Genomic DNA, 19875 nt, shown 5'->3' with positions numbered 1-19875 from the left:
AGCCCAGGCGTTTGTGTCACTTGCCAAGAAACTGGCCAAGCTGTGATCTGACACCAGCCCCCCCTGGTCTCCAGGACTCCAGCCCCAGCGGCTCCCTTGGAGGAGACCCCCAAGGAGCCCTGTGGTCTGTCACCTCCCATGTTCCCTCCACCAGCCTGGGGTGCTCAGCATGGCCTTGTGGGGGCTCAGGCTGAGGTGAGCTTCCAACAACCTGGTTCCATTTGCCAAGAAGTCTCATGTGGGCTATGGAGTCATGTGGGTCCCAGACCTTCTCAGAATAGCACTGACCCCCCGCTGCCCCAGGCGATCTGAGGGGCACCTGCCTTTTTCTGCATGCTACTCTTGAAAACAACCACTTTACAAATTGATATCCCACCTTCCACCATGGATCCTGGAGAGGAGATGGGACAGGCCCTTGGCCAGTGAGGGGTCAGACCAGGCCTAGATCCCAAGGCTTGCTGCCCTCACTCCAATCCCCTCTCTCACTGTTCCAGGTGTGCTGAGACACAAGAAGAGGGGACAATCAGCACCCTGTTCCCTTCCCTCATGTTAGGGCAGGCGCTGACCCCAAGCGTCTGGAACTATGGAAACTTCTGCTTTCTGAAAAAACACTCCCTCCACCATCAGGACCTGCCCTGGGCCTGGCACCAAGCCCCAGCTCTCCCCACCCCACCATGCGCTGGGTCTGTGTTGCCTGGCCTCTACCTCCTCGAAGTTCCCCAGCACCCGGGATCTCCAACCGCCACAGGAATAGGGATGAAAGGACACTGCAGGCAGACCCCACAGGACACACAGGCATTCTGGATACTTCTCCTTTCCTGTGCTCGCTGGGGGTCCCAAACACCCCAGGTTCCCTCCCTCCCAGTCTTCCTGGCTGCTGTGCAAACCCACTCCTGCTCTAGTTTGGTAATGAATCTAGATATTGATCTAGAAATCCTTTATTTACATTTTATCTTAGAAAAAAAATATATAGATCTTGTGCCCTGTTGATTCTTCAGGTTCAGGGTCTTTATGGGAAGGTGAGAGAGGGCACAGGGCTACCCCGCCAAGGCCATCCATCGTCCATTGAGGGCTTCTGCTCATCTGACCCTAGAGCTGGGCTTCCCTGAGATCACCCCAGGGCCCTGGGTGACAGGCACCATGCCAGGCCCGGGGTGGGGGTGGCATGAGGGGCAGGGGCTGGGAGGTGCTTGGACAGTCTGGCCATCAGGAACCGGATTGGCCCCATGGGCACAGTGGAGAAAACGTAGGCCAGAGATTTCGTCCCTGAGGGGAGGACACCATTGCCTCAGGCTCCAGGAATGGGGTGCTGCCGCGGGCCACAGGGGCAGACACCCAGAGGCATCTCGTGTGGGGCCAGGTGACGATTAAGGCAAGGACTATGAGCTGTTTTCTGTGAACCACGTGAGCACCACCTCCTTGTTTTCATTCACCCACTTGATGTTCGCTTTGGTCTTCTCCAGGGCTTGCTCCAGAGCCCGCGTGGCTGAGCCGAAGCCTACGTCCATGTTGTTGTTCTTGAATTGCTCAAGCTGCCAGGGAAATGAAGATTCTCAGCCCCAGGCTGGGTCTCTAATACAGCCTCAAGCAGAGGGCTGCCCAGTCCTCTGTCCTCCCACCCACATTAGGGCTCTTGGGAACACAGCCACAGCCTATTCCCCAGGAGAGAAAGGGCCCGTCCTTCTCTCCCCCTGGGATAAAGTCTTTATCTAGGGCAGAGTCAAAAGTAACAACCTGTGGTTAAATATGGCTTCTGGATAGATCTGAGCTTCACTGTATGGTTCTTTATTGAGTTGGCCCTCAGTTTTTCATTGAATTTTAATCTCAGCCCAATCAAGGGAGGAAAGAGGGACAAATTAAACAAGATACCACAAGGAAGCAATAAGGCAAATTCAAAATGTGGCCATTTCTATACTACAAATAACCTCGCTGTTTCAACAAATAAATGGCATTATTAAAAAAAAAAAAGATGTCACAGATTAAAAGATTTATTACTAGAGGTTGTAGCCAGGGCAATTAGGCAAGAAAATGAAATAAAAGGCATTCAGAAAGGAAGAAGTAAAACTTATCACCGTTAGCAGATGACATGATTTTGGATACAGAAAATCTTAAGGAATCTGCCCCAAAAAAACCCTATTAAAACTAACGAATTCAGCAAGGTGGCAAGATGCCAGAGCAATATACCAAGATCATAGTGCATTTCTACACACTAGCAATGAAAAATACAAAAATGAAATTAGGAAAACAGTTCTATTTACAATAGCATCAAAAAGAATAAAATACTGAGGAATAAATTTGACAAAAGACATGTAAGACGGGCATGTTGGAAACTATAAAACATTGTTGAAAGAAATTAAGACCTAAAGAAAAGGAAAAAAGACCCAAATAGACCCAAATTTGTGTTAATGAAAAAGAACAAAGTTGGAGGGCTTACGTTCCTAAACTCACTGCAGAGCTACAGTGACCAACAGAGTGCGGCACCGGCATAGGGACAAATAGATTAATGATAGACAACTGAGAGTTCAGAAATAAACCCTTACATTTACAGTCAACTGATTTTCAACAAGGGTGCCAAGACCATTCCGTGGGGGAAAGAACAGTCTTTGCCACAAATGGTGGTGGCACAACTGGATAGCCACATGCAAAAGAATGAAGCTGGACCCCTGCCTTATACCACATACAAAAATAAAGCCAAAATTGATCAAAGTCATAAATGTAAGAGCTAAAATGGTAAGATTCTTAGTAAAAAGCATGTATACATCTTTGTGACCTTAGGTTAGTCAGCTGTTTCTTAGGTATGACACCTAAAGCACAAGCAATAAAAGAAAAATTGAGAAAGCTGGACTTCATCAAAATACAAAAAAGTTCAGTGCACCAAAAGACACTATCGAGAACAGAAAAAGACAATCTACAGACTGGAAGAAAACATTTGCAAATCAGGTACCCAATAAGGGCCTAGTATCCAGAATATACAAAGAACTCTTACAACTCAGCAATAAAGAGACAAATATCCCAATTAAAAAATGGGCAAAGGATTTGAATAGACAGTTCTTCAAAGAAGATATGCGAATGGCCAGTAAGCACATGAAAAGATGCTCAACGTCATTAGTCATTAGGGAAATGCTATTCATATTACTTCATACCCACAGAGTGGCTATAATTAGAAAGAAAGAAAGAAAGAAAGAAAGAAAGAAAGAAAGAAAGAAAGAAAGAAAGAAAGAAAGAACAAACTAACAAACAAGAGTCTACAAAGACAGAAAGACGTTGGAACCCTCCGACATGGCACGGGAATGTAAATTAGGTGCAGTTACTTTGGAAAACATCTTGGCCATTTCTCAAAAAGTTAAACATAGAGTTACCAAACAATCCAGCAACTCCACTTCTAGGTGTATCCCCAAGAGAAACAAACACATATGTTCACTCAAAAATATGTACATGAATATTCATAGCAGCGCTATTCATATAGTCAAAAAGTGGGCATGCCTGAGTGGCTCAGTCAGTTAAGTGTCTGCCTTCGGCTCAGGTCATGATCCCGGGGTCCTGGGATCGAGTCCCTCATTGGGCTCCCTGCTCAGAGGGAAGTCTGCTTCTCCCTCTCCCTCTGCTCCTCCCCGGCCCTGCTCGTACTCTCTCCCACGCTCACTCTCTGTCTCTCAAATAAATAAATAAAATCTTAAAAAAAAAAAAAAGTGGAAACAACCCAATGTCTATCGACTGATCGGTGGATAAACAGATGTGGTGTATCCACACAATGGAATATTATTCAGCCATAAAAAGGATGTTACATGCTACAACATGGGGGAAACCTGAAAGCTTGATGCTCAGTGAAAGCCAGACACAAAAGGCCTCATATTATATGATTCCATTTTATGAAATATCCAGATTAGCCATATCCATAGAGACAGAAAGTAGATTAGTGGTTGCCAGGGGCTGGGGACAGAGGAATGGAGAGTGACTGCCACAGTTTCTTTTTGGGGGTAATGACAATGTTCTGGAACTAGCTGGTGGTGATGGTTGTGTGACCTCATAAATATACTAAAAACCACTTAACATGGTGAGTAGTACGGTATATCAATTACATCTCAATGAAAAAAAAAAAAGACAAATCAAGCTAATACAATGAGTTAACTTTGTTTGGCTTCTGATTTGAACAGACATAGCATTGCAAAAAGAATTTTAAAAGAAACCTAGGGGGTTTAAAATGGCCCCAGGTATGGGGCGCCTGGGTGGCACAGCGGTTAAGCGTCTGCCTTCGGCTCAGGGCGTGATCCCGGCGTAACAGGATCGAGCCCCACATCAGGCTCTTCCGCTATGAGCCTGCTTCTTCCTCTCCCACTCCCCCTGCTTGTGTTCCCTCTCTCCCTGGCTGTCTCTATCTCTGTCGAATAAATAAAAAAAAAAATCTTAAAAAAAAAAAAAAATAAATAAAAAAAAATAAAATGGCCCCGGGTAGAATACGATGGTAAGAAATTGTTCATTTTCTTGGGTTTGCTAACGACATTGAGATTATCCTTTAAAAATTCCTTTATTTTAGATAGGACTAAACCACTTACACGTGAAATTATGTAAGTGATCTCTGCTTGAAAATTATCCACCCCCAAAAAAAGAATCGGCAAAATGTTGGTAATTGTTCAATCTGAGTAATGGGTACATGGAGGTGCGTGTACATGATTCTCTTTACTTTTTGCCAATACAAAAATTCCAAGATGAACGTTTCTGATTGCACTGTCACCGTTTAGAAAGCCTGGATGCCCAGCCTCCCCTGGAAATGAGGAAGGCCTGACGGCATGGAGCCCAGGGTCCCTTGGGAGCACACTCAGGGGGCACTCGCTGAATGGCAGCTGCCCATTTAGACTGGGGATGGGCCTCTGGGTGCTGCCCCACGATCCAGGGCTGCTTACCTGCTGCAGCTCGAACTCCGTGGAGAACCGTCGGGTCACTGCCCGGATGAGGTTGGAGAAGGAGAAGGAACCAGTGCCATAGCTGTGAGGAGGGGGACAGAAGAGCCGTGAGGGGCTGAGAACTAATGCTCAGTGACTGGCCGACGACACTGTATGCTCACAGCCAGCCTGTGACTGTCCTCATCTTGTAGATGAGATGAAATGACATGCCCTAGGACATGAACACAGGTCTGACTGCAGTGTCCCTGCTCTCATCTCTGCAGAGAACCAGACTTTCTTTCCCCCAAGCGCAAAGAGAGCCGGCCCATACCCTGCCTTGTCTTTGCCCCCCACCTGACTGACCTCAAGCTGGGTTAGTTTTCCAGCATTCCTCGGCAGTGCCCACAGCCCCCCAACTTCCAGCCCGGCAGTGCCCCATGCACACAGACACACAAACCGTCCCCCCCACCGGGACACCTCAGCCTCGGTGGGCACTTCTCCTAACACGCTCCCACAGACTCACTCCTCAAAGAGCTTCTTCCAGTTGCTCCGGACGAAGTCCCAGACCAGACTTTGCCCGATGACATTGCTGGCAATGCTGTTAAGCGTGGAGGTGACATCTTGTTTCCGGATGAGGTCAGGGTTCAGGGTGTAACTCAGGTACCTGGGAGGGCAGGATGCTGACTTAGTGACCACTTCCAAGGGCTCTAGTCAGCGGATTCGAGAGAGAACCCAGGACGGCGAAGGGCCCCACCCTCCCCTCCCCCACACTTCCTCTGCAGCCTCTTAATTTCACTTCAGCCTACTGAGGGCTCAAGACCCCTTAGTCCTACCTCCCTCTGGTAGAAGGGATACTGAGTCTCCCAGGGAAGATCACTGGCTATGCCAAGTGTCCTGTGCCACATGGCCCCGGTGCCTGATAAATATCTAATGAGGGACCACGAACAAATGAATAAAGGAAAGAGTACCTGAGCCAAGAGCCCTGTGCCAGGTAGGGCGGCTACATTTGTCTTTTTTTTTTTTTTTTTTAAGATTGTATTTATTTATTTGACAGAGAGAGAGAGACAGCCAGCGAGAGAGGGAACATAAGCAGGGGGAGTGGGAGGGGAAGAAGCAGGCTCCCAGCGGAGCAGGGAGCCCAATGCGGGGTTCGATCCCAGGACCCCGGGATCATGCCCTGAGCTGAAGGCATACGCTTAATGACTGAGCCACCCAGGCGCCCCTACATTTGTCTTTGACATGGAGGGAGGCCCTTCTTTCCTGGGGTCTGGCAGTGGGAGCCAGAAGCCTTCATGCAAGGGCCTGAGGCGTGGCCAGCTGTACATCGAAAACGACTCAGGTCCAGCTGCCCCCGAGTCCCTGACAGAGAGGAGAACTGAACTGTGGTCAACTACAGGCTAAGAAGCCACAGCAGTTAAAAGCCTGGGATGGAGACCCAGACCTGGGTTCAGATTAAAGCTTCTGGACTTTGGGCAAGCTGTTTTGCTTCTCTGAGCCTCAGTGTTCTCCTCTGTAAAACGGGGAACATCCTGGCCCACCGCACAAGTTTGTGGGGATCCCGTGAATGAGAGTGAGGAGGCCTGGCTGGGTCGTTCTCTCCCAGGGGGCATCCTGGTCCCCAGTGGGGAGGGAAACTTACCCAGCCCCGTCCGGCCCCGGCCCTCACCTGTTCAGGATCCAGACCTGGTTGCTGCAGGCCAGGGCTGCCCGCAGTTTGTCGGCCTCGTTTACCAGCGTGGCATTTCGGAACTGCTCCCACACGAAGTTCCACTCCTCCTCCCCACCCTGGGCGACGGCGTTGCAGTAGACGGTGGAGCGCAGGTTGGGGTAGATCCTGGCGAGCGGGGCGGGGGGTGGTCAGGGGTGGGGCAGGAGCAGGGAGGCTGGGACGAGGGTCTGATGAGGTCATGGCTGTGGGCTTGAGGGACGGATGAAGGTTGGGGGAGGAGCGGGGGACACACTCACGGGTTATTTTGGGGGTCCTTCTTCCACTCCGCGAAGAGAGTTGAGACCAGCTGCTTACACTGAGGAACCCCATAGGTACAGGCGGTGCTGACGGCATTAATCTCGCTGTACCTGTGCCAAGGATGACACTTGGTCAGCGTGCTCACGGGTCACCTGGGCCACACTCCAGCCAAGATCCCCCTGCTAATGCACAGCTCTAGGGAGGACGGCAGGGCCCGGGCTCTGTCTCTGGCTGCAGCCCACCCAGTCCACCGGGTCCTCCTGTTTGTTTTGTGCCTTGGGCAGCCCAGGGACCTAGAGGGGTCAGCACAAGCTCCAGCCCCAATCTGAACATCTAGAATCTAAATGGCCAAGGGGCGTGCGGGTGGCTCAGTCGGTTAAGCAGCCAACTCTTGGCTTCAGCTCAAGTCATTATCTCAGGGTCCTGGGTTCGAGCCCCCATGTCAGGCTCTGTGCTCAATGGGGACACTGCTTGAGGATTCTCTCTCTCTCCCTTTCCCTCTTCCCCTCCCCAGCTCACGCACACTAGTCCTCTCTCTCTCTAAAATAAATAAACAAATCTTTAAAATAAAATGACCAAGCCAGTGAGGGACCTCAGTTTCAGTTTGGTCCCTTGTGCAAAGAGGTCAGATGGGCCCACAGGCCACAAAGAGCCTCAGGGCAGGCCTCCTCTCCTGGGGGGGGGGGGGGTTCCTCTCCCTGATGGGGGCCCTAGTCCAGCCAGGATATGTCCTCCAGAGGGGTGGACACTGCAGGGCCCCACCCTGGACTCCCCAGGTCAGGGTGGCGGGCCCCCCTGACCCCCAGAAATGAGGAAATGAGCAGGGCTCTGAGTTTCCCAACAGCACACTCACTGTTCCATCAGGGTCTGTGGGTGCACAGTCCAGTTTTTGGTGATTGTCTCGAAATAATCAAAGAGAGGCGTGACCTGCTTCCTCAGGTAGTTCTGGGGAAAAGAAAACAGGAAGGGCTTCGAAGGTGAGATGGACACTTGACCTTTCTGGAGCCCCTTGCTGCCTCTGAAGTGGGTGGGGAGGTGTCGCAAGGGCTCGTGGCACAGAGGTGGAGAGGCTGGAGGCTCAGGCCTCGCCCGGGGCCATAGGGCTCAAAGGGGTCGGCGCGGGCCCAGGTTTCAGCTCACGGGTCTGAGGTTCTCCCACCCGAAAGCCTCAGTCAGTCTAACACTCCAGGTCTCTGTGCCGCACTTTTGAATATGGTGTTGGGTCCTACCCCGTCCCGCCACACCCGATGCTAAGTTATCCCACGTGTGCTGTAAGGAGCTTAGAAAACAGAGCAGCATCTGCAGAAAATAAAATCTACCCGGGAGCTTCCCCGAACTAGGATTTTCAAGTTAGTGAGTTTCACCCTTCTCTTTCCTTTTCTACCGAGCATCTCTGTCATTCTGCACGCTGCTCTTTGTCTCTGACACTGGGACGGAAGCCCTGCCTTGGGTCCAAGAACAAACTTCGGAGAACAAGGGAAACAGGAAGGGAAAGCAGAGTGGATGAGGGGCCCGTGCAGTCAAGGAGCTGGAAGGTGGGGACAGAGGTATGGACGGGCAGAGTGGCCGAGCCTGCCGCACAGCGCCTGACAAGGGGCGGGCGGAGCCAGAAGCAAGACTGGCTGCGACATGGCTCAGAGCCAGAGGGACAGGTCTACAGGGGACAGGGGTGAGGCGGGGGCTGGACACAGGAAGAAGGAGTGAGAGTCTGTAGCAGGAATAATTAAACTCCCGAGCTCCCGCTTCCCTCTTGGCAGCAGGCAACATCCCGCCCTCCCTCGTGGGTGAGGCTGAATGAGTGGGGGCTCAGAACTGGGGGTCGCCAGACACAGGGGAAGGACTGGTGGACTGCGAAGAGGGCCAGAGGTGAAAGTTTATATCCTGAATGGAGATATCGCCAGTCTCTTCCCCCATCCCCAATCCCAGAAAGTGAGCATCACCAGCCTCATTCTACAAGATAGAGGATGACTCTCTGGTCTCAGGGGACCACACTCATGGATACTATTCTTTCCTTTTTCTTTTTTTAGTAATCTCTAGACTCAGCGTGGGGCTTGAACTCAAGACCCCAAGATCAAGAGTCACATGGTCTTCCAACTGAGCCAACCAGGAGCCCCATGGATACTAATATTTGAAGGTCCCCAGGAGGAGTCACTTGGCCACCCAGTCACCCCCCAATGAGACCTGAGGGTGACAAATGTGACCTCCTCATGGAACTTCCAATTGCCTTTTATTGCCTCACTCTAATTCAAAGGGGGCGGCTCAGCCTCCCCCGTGGTCTCTCAAGACGGGACCAAAACAAACTGAAGACCCAGGAAACCAGTCAATGGAAGAAAAAGAAAGCTTCGTAAAAGCCTGAGATGAATATCCTCTGAGCCTTCAGAGATTTGTAAAGGACGCAGGAACCAGGACAAGTACATGGAAGTTTAAACACAGGACAGAAGAAAGGCCAACGCAAGAACAGTAAGTTGGATTTCAGGGGGCCCAGAAAGAGAATGGAACAGCAAGCGGGAAAGAACGTCGTAAGGAGCAATGCCAAAATGCCCAGACGGAAAGGGCAGGAGGAGGAGAAAGACCCATTCAAAGGCCAACCAAGGACTGAGAGAAGAGTCCACAGGCTTCCAGAAGGGAGAGAACAGCCACATTCAAATAACCAGGAATGAGCAAGTTTCTGAGCTTCTCAACAGCAACATGGGAGGCTGGGCCTCAGGGGAGCAAGGCCGGAAATTCGCTGAGGAATCATTTCCAACCTAGAACCTTCTAAACGCAGGTAAATTCTGGGTCTTGTGTGGCAGTAGGACAAAGACATTGCAGACGGTATCCCTCCATGTCCTATGGACACTTTCTCAAAAACTCCTGTAAGGGCTGCTCCCCTGGGGCAGAGCCTTCCGGCTCCGGAGCTGAGCAGCAGCTCGTCAAATATCATGGCTTCACTGTGTCAGGAGGATGGGGTCACTCCAAGGTGGTCAGGTTACTGAGTGAAAAGCTCACTTACCCTAATACCCTAATGTGAAAATTTAGTAATTAAAAATGATCTCTTCAAGGGGTGCCTGGGTGGCTTGGTCGATTAAACGCCTGACTCTTGATTTCGGCTCAGGTCACGATCTCAGGGTCATGAGATCAAGCCCCGCGTTGGGCTCCGTGCTGGGTGTGGAGTCTGCTAAAGATTCTCCCTCTGCCCCTTCCCACCCAACCTCACGCACGCAGTTGCTTTCTTTCTCTCAAAGAAAAAAAAACTCTTCGAGTATCATCTGTAGTATAATAGTCATCATATGGATATTGTAGTTTACTTAACCAATCCCCACTGTTCGACATGTCAGCGTTTTGGGTCCTTTTTTTTTTTTTTTTTTGGTCTGAAACTGCTGAGTTTCCCTCTGGTCTCCCTCGTGGGAGCCTCAACATATCCCACCCCCAAGCACCCCAACTTCAAAGCTGAAAACACCTGCATCTCCCTCCCTGCCCTTGGGCTAGACAGGTATGGGCTTGCTCACTTCGCAGCGGGGTTCGCTGGGGCTGAAGAGAGCTGGCCAATGCCACACAGCCGAGAAAAGGCGGGCCTTCCCAACTCCCAGGGCGGGGTCTTCTACTGTCCAGAACAGCGCACTTCGCCAGAAGTCTGTGTCCTTTCTTTGCCCTCCCAACCTGCTCACCCTGTCGGTACCTGCCCCCTTTCTCCCATATCCCTCTCGCCACCCTGCCCAGCCTGCTCTGGCAAAGAACCCGGTGTCGTGGCGGTCTGAAGGGTCCACCGCCCCAGACGGTATTTCTGCGAACTCCCTAATGATGCAATTTCAGGCGCTGGATCAAACGGCCCCTGAACCCCGCCGTGCCCCTCCGTACCGTCATGGGGCCGTAGACCTCAGAGCGGTCGAACATGAGTCTGAAGTAACTCAGGCTGCTCAGGGCTGCCTCCCAGGGCATGTACTCTCTCTCCTCGATCAGGAACAGGGTGCTGTTCAGCGCCAGGGTGACGGGGACCTTTTGAGCACTGGGACAAAAAGATGGGCTCAAGTAAGTCCAGCCCCTTGGATGGAACCTCAACCCCTTCGTGGAACCTGAGGTCCCAGAGCCCCAGCTGAGCCGCTCAAGTGTTCACCGTGGATGGTGTGGGGGGACATGGATGCTGGCTGGTGCCACAAACGAGGCCAGCTCAGGCCACGTCCTCACCCACGGCCAGTCACGTACTGTGACCCGCTTTACAAATAGGAAACTGAGGCTCAGAGAGGTCAAGTGACTTGCCTAAGGCCACAGAGCGGAGATTCATAAGGACGAAAAGCCTGTGCTCTTTATTCTGCCCACCTCTTCTCTGATTTGCTTGGCCCTCTGTGCCTTCGTCCCCCCTCCGTCTCAAACCCTGTGCACACATTCGGTTCATAAATGTCCATGTCTATGGGGGCATTACTTAAATCAGCTTAGCACCTGTGGGGAACACGGCAGGTGCTATATCTCTCCTGTCCTGGCCTTCCCGGATGTTTTGAGCACCTACAGTGGCGGCCTGGCACACGGCTCATGCTCAGAGAAAGCTCGGTGCTGTGCAGTACGGTGTGGCTTTAGAGTGGACGGGCCTGTGTCTGGCTGTCAGGGGCTCCTCCCGTGCGGCCTCAGGTAAAGTACTCACACTGAGTCTCGGATGCCCTATCTGGGGGCCCAGGGAGGGGTGTACAGAAGCTCAGGGAGCCCGCAGCCCTGTGCCTGGGACTGTAAGGCTGAGAGGAAGAGCAGCGGCTCTCGATACGGACACGCACTTGCTAAAGTCACCAGGTCTGAGCCAGGTTGGGCCCGAGGAGGAAGAGGGCACTCACCTGGCCAGGTTGAAGGTGTCATGGATGACCTGAGCCCGGTTGATGACAGGGATGACCTAGAAAGGGCAACACAGGCTATGACCTCAGGCTGACGGTGGGGGTGGGGGTGGGCCCAGCAGTCTGGGGCACCATCTTGGGCCTGGGGCCTGGGGCCTGGGGCGGGGGCGGGGAGGGCGGCAGACACCCACCGACAGGTTCGTCTGCAGCTGAGTCTGGATCCTTCTCCAGTTGCCTTCATCATAGTTCACCAGGTAGTAGCCTGTCACATTGAGGTTCAACAGGAGCCACTCATTATTTGTGGTTTTGAACAGGTCATTCTGGGCTGTGGAGAGAGACCAGAGCTGGGTGGGGCTGCTCAGAGGGCCACAGGCTGACCCTTGGCCTGCCTCTCTCCAGGCCTCAGCGGGAGCAGCCTCCCATGCAGCCTGGCACCGGCTGGCCCTCAAGCCTCGGGCGACGGCAAGGAGAGAGGAGGAGAAGGGGCGTAGGACTGGGCTGCCAGGTCTCACTCTGCCTTGGGCCGGCCGGTGACCTCAGAGGGACCTCGTGCCATCTCTGCCCCTCCGTGCCCACCCTGCCTTCCACAGGCTCCACGTGGGTGGGCCGTGACCGCGGCCTGGACATCTCCATCTGCACACCCCCCGGCCACTCAGACTCAACCCCCCAAGCTGCTGTCCTCCACCTCCTCCCCTCCGGGCCTGTAGCCAGCTCCAACAGGCCCCAGTCACCGAGCAGGGAGCCCAGGGCCTGCTTCCCTGCCGGTCGACCCCCCAGTGTTGCCCCTCTCTGCCCTCCCTTCCAGCTTTCTCCTGGCAGCCAGAGGAGGTCCTTCCATAGAGGTGGTCCTTGCCCACTTCCCACCTGCCCCGGCTCCTCCGGGCCTGAGGACACAGCCGCGGTGTCCTGCAGCCTGTAGGGACCTCAGGAACCAGCCGCACCTTGGGGGCACACCTCTGGCCTAGCCACGGTCCCTATGTTCTCTCCTACCACTCCGCCTTGCACTTGCTCTTTCTTCTGCCGCCATGAGCCTGGCTAGGTCCTTCCCTTCCTCTAAGACGCCGCTCACCTCCTCCAGCCTTCCCTCACCTCTCCACAAAGCTGAATCTTTCTTATTCCAGGCTCCCTGCCTCGTGTTTCGGCAGCCCAAAGGCTGTCCATGCCTCTGTTAAAAGCACTCAACATAGCTCTGGAAAGTTCTAGCTGCTTAGCTTCCTTCTCTTCATCTGCAGTACTGGCCGAGGCCGAGAATAAATTGCCTCGAGCTTAGTTTCCTCGGTACCTGGCAGAGCAGGGCTGTTCATACTTTCTGCCAGGTGCTGTTTAAACATTTCATATACATTCTCTTCCTTAGTCCCCACACAATTCAATGGGGTAGACATCATTTTCAGCCCCATTTTGTAGATGAGGAAAGGGAGACCAGAGAGGGATGCTAACTCGCCCAGGGTCACACAGCTGGGCAACAGCAGAGTAGAGCTTAGAACCAAAGCAGTCGGCTCCAAGGAAGCCGTCACCGAGGCCTGCCATAGCCCCCAGAGCGTGGGCCAGGAGCTGGGAGTAGGGGGTGCGCCTGCTGTCCACTAGGGCACGGCCGGGTTACCCTGTGCAGTGCCCGGAAGCCAGTAGTCTGTCTGCCGCATGCCGTCTTTCACAGAAGTGATGGGCACAATCCACAGGTAGCTGCAACAAGAAACCCCGAGACCGGCTGGTGAGAGACAGCGACTCCTGGACCCGGCCGGGGAGAGCCACCTGGCCCGGGCTCCCCGCGCCCGCCCAGCTCCAGCACCGCGCACACCCATCCTCCCGGCTGGAGAGGGAGAGCCTGTCTCCAGCCACCAGGGCAGGGACCACGGCAGGCCAGGACCTGCGATGGTCAAGGGGCACCACGGCCACTGCCCCTGGGAGCCCTCCCTAGGACGCCTGCCTCGGGGACCCCGTCTGCTCACTTGAACTCTGAAGGGCGGGTGACGTTGGACGTGGGATCGAGGAGGAAATGCTGCTGGGAGATGGTGCCCGTGGTGGTGTCCACGGTGATGACCGGGAAGCCCATCTGCAGGATCCAGCGGTCCATGATGGCACGCACAGAGTCAGGCAGACTGATGGCTGTTTGATTGTCTACAGCCTGGGGCACAGCAACCCGGGGTGGCCGTCAGTGCAGCGCCCCCCCCCCAATCTGCCCACCCTCCGCAGCCTGGGCAGACCCCCGGCCTCCCTCTGCAAGGGCCACCCTGCGGGGAGGCAGGAGCCGGGGTCCCAGCACCAGGGCTGGGCGAGCTGAGAACTTCCAGACGTTTGGTGCACCCCAAGTCAGCTAAGCAAATCCATGTGGGCCCCCCGCTTCTGTGGCCCAACGTGAGGTGGATATGTGGGGGGGTGCCAAGCACAAACACCCCTGGAGGAGGAGAGAGCAGAGGAGCAGGCAGGGTGCAGAGCCAAGGAGAGGGTAAGAGTTTGGGTGGTCTGGGGAACGGGCTTCGGGTGTTCTCTATTGTTTTCCTAGATCTTTTTTCATCTGTTTCCATGCACGTGCATTGCTTTTGTAATAACGGCAAAAAACAAACAACATCTGTTAATAAGTGGGAAAATAAAGACAGGAAAGAGGAAGAAGAGCCTTAGAAGGGCAGAAGCTGAGCAGGGAGGGGGAGGTGGAGCTGCTGCAGAGAGAGGGGGGCTCAGGGACAGAGGGAGTGGGAGGGAGGGAGGGAGGGGTGGAGCTGGAAGGGCACCTGGCATGGAGAAGGGCTCAGCTTTGCAGGAGAGGAAGGAGCCGGAGACTGAGGCAGGCTAGGAGGACAGTGGATGTAGAGGGCAGGGACCGAGGCAGTGAGGTGCCCCCTGTCAGCAGGTTGTGGGAGGTCCGGGGAGGGGGGATGCTGGGGAGGGGGGCCGACCAGGCTCCTGGCAGATAGAAGTTGGGCTGGAGACCAGCCAGGAGGGCGCTGGAGCCCAGCTGTGACTCCCTGACAAGGCCATGGGTCTCCCCACCCTGCTGGACTGGGCTTGGGACTCTGGAAGGGTCAGTCAGGCTGCTGTGAGGGAGGGGAAATGATGGGGAGATGGGAGTGTGCAGTCTTCAGCCCTAGGAGAGGCAGGGGGCGGGGCGGGGTGGTCAGAGGGTCTGTCCCAAAGACAGGGCTGCGTGGGGTCTGAGTGGACAGGAATGCGAGGCAGTGCTGGGCGAGAAGGTCAAAGTTGACGCTCAGGGTGCCGGAGAGTGTGGACTCAGGGCCCGGAGGGGCCCGGAGGGGCACAGGGCAGCCAGGAGTGCTGAGCAGGTGGGATGACCGGATCCAAAGTTCCAGGAAGAGGAGGGCTTAGGAACATGCGGGGTGGCTGATGAGGCACCCCTCGGCTGCCATCAGGGAGCTCCCTACAGCGGGGGCAAGCCACCTGCCCGGGGGCCTGACCCGTGTTCTCATAACACCTCCTTCGAAACTATCGTTGCACCCATTTTACAGACGAGCAACCAAGGCTTCAAAGGACCTGCTTGAGCTGGTAAGCAGCGCAGCTGGACACATCCTCTCCCACACATGCTGCCCCCCACCCCCCCGGGGACTTGCAGCGTCTCAGGACCCCAACAAAATGGCAGCAGACAGCTGGCCGTTACTGACCTTCTGCAGGTGGTCCCACAGGTCCAGGTAGATGGTGTTCTTGTAGGCAAAGGTGTGGAGGTAGGACTGTGGAAAGACAGGCCACAGTGAGGGCAAAGCTGCTGCTCCCCAGCTTCTCCCACTGAACCCCTGTGGTAGGCAGGGGCTTGGGGACACACAGCAGGCGCTGGGGGAAGCCCACCCCCGACGGCCGGCCAATGGTACTCACCGCCACACCCTTCTTGAACAGGTCCTCCGTCAGGAAGCTGGAGAGCATCCTGAGGACCGAAGCTCCCTGGGGAAGGGGAGGGGTCTCAGAAAGCTGTGCCGAGCCAGCAGGACCCTGCACCCCGACTGGACCAGGGCGGGTGCTCCCGGAGTCCTGGCTGTGGGTGGCTGGGGGCTGAGTCCCCACTCCCTCTGCCTGCCCCCCACTGCCTCAATACCTTGCTGTAGGAGATGGAGTCGAACACCTCACTGATCTGGGCCGGCGTTTTGACCTCGTCGGCAGGCGAGGACAGAGGGTGGGAGGAGGTCAGCGCATCTATGGCCATCACGCTGTACACGTCGTTCAGTACTATGAGGTCTTTCTGCAAAGCCCAGTGGCCATCAGGAGACCAGCGTGGCGGTGGCGGGGGGGCAGTGGCCACCGACCCCAGACCCGGGGGACCCCAGCCAGCTGGCTCACCAGATTCCAGGTGGGCTCTGCATAGTTGGCGCCCAGGTACTCCACATAGGAGGCAAAGCCCTCGTTCAGCCACAGGTCATTCCACCATTCCAAGGTCACCAGGTTCCCAAACCACTGTTGGGGAGGGAAGGTCAGCCTGGCTAGCCACTCTGGCCTTGTGGTCACTCACAGTACCCAGAACTCCCCTTCACCACGTGTTCCCCACGTGCCAGGTGCTGGTCAGGACCTCACCGACATCACCGTGGCTCCCCTCCGCTATCCTGCCGGCTGGGACCCTCCCCCCTTCGCAGCTGCCTGGGGCGGAGCCAAGGCGTGCACCCTCTCCTCCCAGAGCCCCCAACTCACTTCTCAGCACTCCCTGGGATGTGGGGGCTACCTGGTGGGCCAGCTCATGAGCAATCACAGTGGCCACCCGCTCCTGGTTGCCGGTGGAGGAGGACTGCGGGTCGTACAGCAGGGCGTTCTCCCGGTAGGTCACCAGCCCCCAGTTCTCCATGGCGCCAGCGCTGAAGTCAGGTAAGGCGACCTGGTCTGAGGAGGCAAGAGCATTGGCAGGATGGCCCTTGGGTAGGGAGCCCCATCCTCTGCCCCCACCACAAGGCCCCTCACTCACCAGATTTGTTGAGTGGGTACGGTGTGTCATAGTGTGCAGAAAAGAAGTCTAGGATGGGGCCTGTCACATTCAGGGCATAACTTCCATGGCCCTCGTCGATCGCACCAGGCCGAGCCCAGATCCGGATCTGCAAAGAGGATGGAGGTAGGTCAGAGGCCCCTGCTGGGTCCGGCAGATGGGCCGGGCCCCACAGGTGAGCAGGCTAACGACGGCCCCAACTAAGTTAAATTGAGAGGTGTGGGCAGCAGAGGAGAAGGCTGGGAGGTGAGGTCTCTGAAGGGCTTTGAGTCCTAGGGAGGAGCCCTTGGGAATAACAGTAGTCACGGCCACCGTCTGCCTGGCACCCAGGCATTGAGAACTCCCTTCCTAAGTAAAGACCCATTTTTCAGATGCAGAGACTGAGGGTCAGAACTTAAGACACTTGTCCAAGATCACTCAGAGCTGTGATTCGAACACTGGTTAACAACTCAGGGGCAGAGATGGGAAGGAATTAAAACAAGAATATCCCTCGGGCCAGGGCCAATCCTGGAGAAGGATGGGTGGGCCCAGCTTCTTACCAGGACGCCACTGGGTGCTCTCGTCTCCACATTCTTGAACTCGCTAACGATGTAGGCCAGCAGGTAAGTAGACATTATAGGCGTGGTTTCGAACTCGGTGATGCTCCAGTTGGGGTCTCCCGTAACAGGGACGGTGGGGCCTGGGCATGGAAATTCGAACATGTGGTGACGCCTCCTCTCTCCTGCTCTGCGCCCTAGCTCCGGGGTGCCTCCTTCCTAGGCTGTGCGGCCCCAGGACAGACCCCCTCACCTCTGGGCAGCATGTTGGACAGGGCCACGAGGCTGGTGGGGTGGATGAGGGTGATGTTAAACGTGGCCTTCATGGCTGGCTCGTCGAAGCACGGGAAGGATTTCCGGGCACCGGTAGCCTGCATCTGTGTTGTGGCCAGCACCCTGCCAGAACCAGGATGTTAGAGGGTGTGCCGGTGGAATGCCTGCGCACCGTGAGGGTGGGCAGGGTGGGGGGTTTCAGGGTGTTGCCGGGCATGCCGGAGAAGGGGTGCATAAAGGCTGGTCCAGCCTCATCCCTGCCCTCCCCCACCTCCCCCAGGCAACCTCTGGGCCCTGACAGGCCAGCTCCTTTGGGAGATCAGAGCTCCTTCAGGACTCAGGGTCAAAGTCCCGGCAGGCTCCATCCCTGTATTCGCCAGGAGGCCTCAGGCAAGTGTCTCTCCCCTGAGCCCCAGTTTTCCTATCTGTCCAAGAGGCTCTGCCACTCGCCCCTGACTCCCTCATGGGGGGTACAAAAGCCCCCAGGAGAGGGCTGCTTTCTGGGCAGCTGTTCCACTAGACCCGTGGTTGGAGCCATGGGCCAGTGAGAGGTTCCGGGAGGTTCAAAGGCTTGCGGTCCAAGCCCTTCCTTGGCCCCCGGGACCCGGCTCTGCCTCAGCATCTGGGACCTGCCCCCACCGAGCAGACAGACCCCCCCGCAACTCACTTTTTGACATCGTTCTCCACGTACTCGCTGCGGTAGAAGCCCACCAGGTCGTCGGCCAGCTCCCCCTGGAACTCGCTGTCCATCTCGTACTCACTGTTGACCTGCAGCGGCTCCCGCAGGTGCACCACCAGGTACTCGGTGAGCTCCACCAGCTCGGTCCTGTCAATGGCGGGGGCCTGGGAGCCCCCCACACCCCGCAGGGCCACCCTCTGCCCCTCGACGTTGGTGTAGTTGAGGTTCTTGCTGTGGATGATGATGACGTTGGTGGACTCATTGCACCGGAAGCGAACGGTGCTGTTGCCGCTGAAGACGTACAGGCCCTCACTGTTGGGGGTGAGGTTTGGCCTCAGCGTCACGTTGTAGGAGCTGGGAATCAGAGTCTTGGGGAGGCGGTAACGGTTCCATGGTTTGCTTTGGTCCAAGGTGGTGGCCGCGGTGGTGGTGGCAGTGGCAGTGGCCGTGGGGTTCTCAGTGGAGCTCCCGGTGTTCTTGTTCTTCTCCTGGGCATACACCACGGACAGGGCGATGATGGTGCACACGGCCGCCACGCCCAGGATGATGACCAGGATGCCCAGGGGCTTGGAAATGTAGAAGCCCTTGGCCATGATGAGGGCAGGGGGGAAGCTGGGGGAGGTTCAGGACGGCGAGGAGCAAGGCAGCCTCGGGCCAGACTTATATTCCCGGGGCGGGGGGGGAGGGGGAGGATCCCCACAGCCCACAGCCTGGGCAAAAATTAACCAGGGCTCACACAGGCAAAGGTCAGTAGGCTGGGCAGGGCACCCTCTGCTCAGGCTCCGGAGAGGAGGAGATCCAGACACAGTGCGCCGGCGTGCCTGCTGGGGAGCAAAAAACATCACGAGCTGCAGGGAGAGGGCTAAAGGGCGGGCAGCAGGTAGAAGGAGCAGTGGGGCTGGGTGGCACTGATCTGCCTGAGTGCTGGGACTGTGGGACAGAAGCAGGAGGATTGAGGTTAGAGTCAGGGAAGGACTTCCCAGGAGCAAGAGGTGGGAGATGCAAAGGAGAGAGCTAGTTTCTGGCTTGGGTCAAGAGCGGCTTGGGTCATGCCTCTGGCTGGATCCCGGCAGGACACCCAGGGCAATTCAAGCCCTGGGGACAGGGTCCCAGCCTCCCTTGACTTCTTCCCGAGCAGGAGTTCTTCCAGGTTCCCCTCTTATCCCTTCTTGCCAGAAATTTCTATCTCAACTATCAGCATACTGAGAGAAAGAAAGATGTTCCGCCTTTTTTTTTTTTTTAAGCGAGGAGGCCAGTGGAGGCTTAACCTCTTCCCAGCTGTGACTGGGAAGGTAGCTACCTTGCTGAGAGTTCTCTCCTCATCAATAGATGACAGTATTCACCTCTCAGCTTTGTTGCACAGATTGAATGAGAAAACATATTAAACACCACATAGCAGACCCAGACGTCATTCCCTTCTTCCTTACTCAGAGCTCAGTCATGGCCTCTTTCCTATCCTTAGTAGAAATGAAGATATTATTTATCATACTTAATAAAATAATGTTCATTATCACTCTTCCTGTCGGCAGCCCAGTGGCTCAGACCTTGTTACCTCCTGACCCTCACTTCCACGTCCAATACTGCCCCCACCCCCGAGCTCACCATGTCCTTGGTCAAAGCCACTCTCCGTTTATGCAGACACCCTTATCCCCTCACAGACTCGCCACTTCCATTCAGGCCCCCTCGAACCTGTTTGCCACAAGAATTGGATCGCTTTTCATCACGGTTTCAAACCTTCCTGGGGCACCTGTCTGGCTCAGTCAGCTGAACATGCCACTCTTGATCTCAGGGACGTGAGTTCAGGACTCATGTTGGGGGTAGAGATGACTTAAAAAT

At 55.4% G+C, this 19875-nt stretch overlaps 1 protein-coding gene across 1 annotated transcript; it reads right to left on the bottom strand.

Moving 5' to 3' along the window:
• Positions 1–926: 926 nt before the first annotated feature.
• ANPEP (alanyl aminopeptidase, membrane) lies at positions 927–18860 on the bottom strand. The gene is made up of 20 exons (XM_002929928.4): positions 18028–18860; positions 17341–17483; positions 17091–17230; positions 16534–16660; positions 16297–16451; positions 15921–16034; positions 15679–15822; positions 15462–15527; positions 15254–15319; positions 13589–13764; positions 13243–13322; positions 11834–11967; positions 11646–11701; positions 10684–10831; positions 7700–7791; positions 6846–6956; positions 6547–6714; positions 5404–5544; positions 4902–4983; positions 927–1532 (listed from the first exon to the last, which is right to left on the bottom strand). Exons 1-20 carry the CDS (start codon positions 18630–18632, stop codon positions 1380–1382), a joined length of 2901 nt encoding a protein of 966 aa, XP_002929974.1. The 5' UTR covers positions 18633–18860; the 3' UTR covers positions 927–1379.
• Positions 18861–19875: the final 1015 nt, after the last annotated feature.

The sequence above is a fragment of the Ailuropoda melanoleuca genome, chromosome 9 (assembly GCF_002007445.2).
Source record: "Ailuropoda melanoleuca isolate Jingjing chromosome 9, ASM200744v2, whole genome shotgun sequence".
NCBI classification, from domain to species: Eukaryota; Metazoa; Chordata; class Mammalia; order Carnivora; family Ursidae; genus Ailuropoda; species Ailuropoda melanoleuca.
This window is presented reverse-complemented; position numbering and strand designations above follow the sequence as displayed.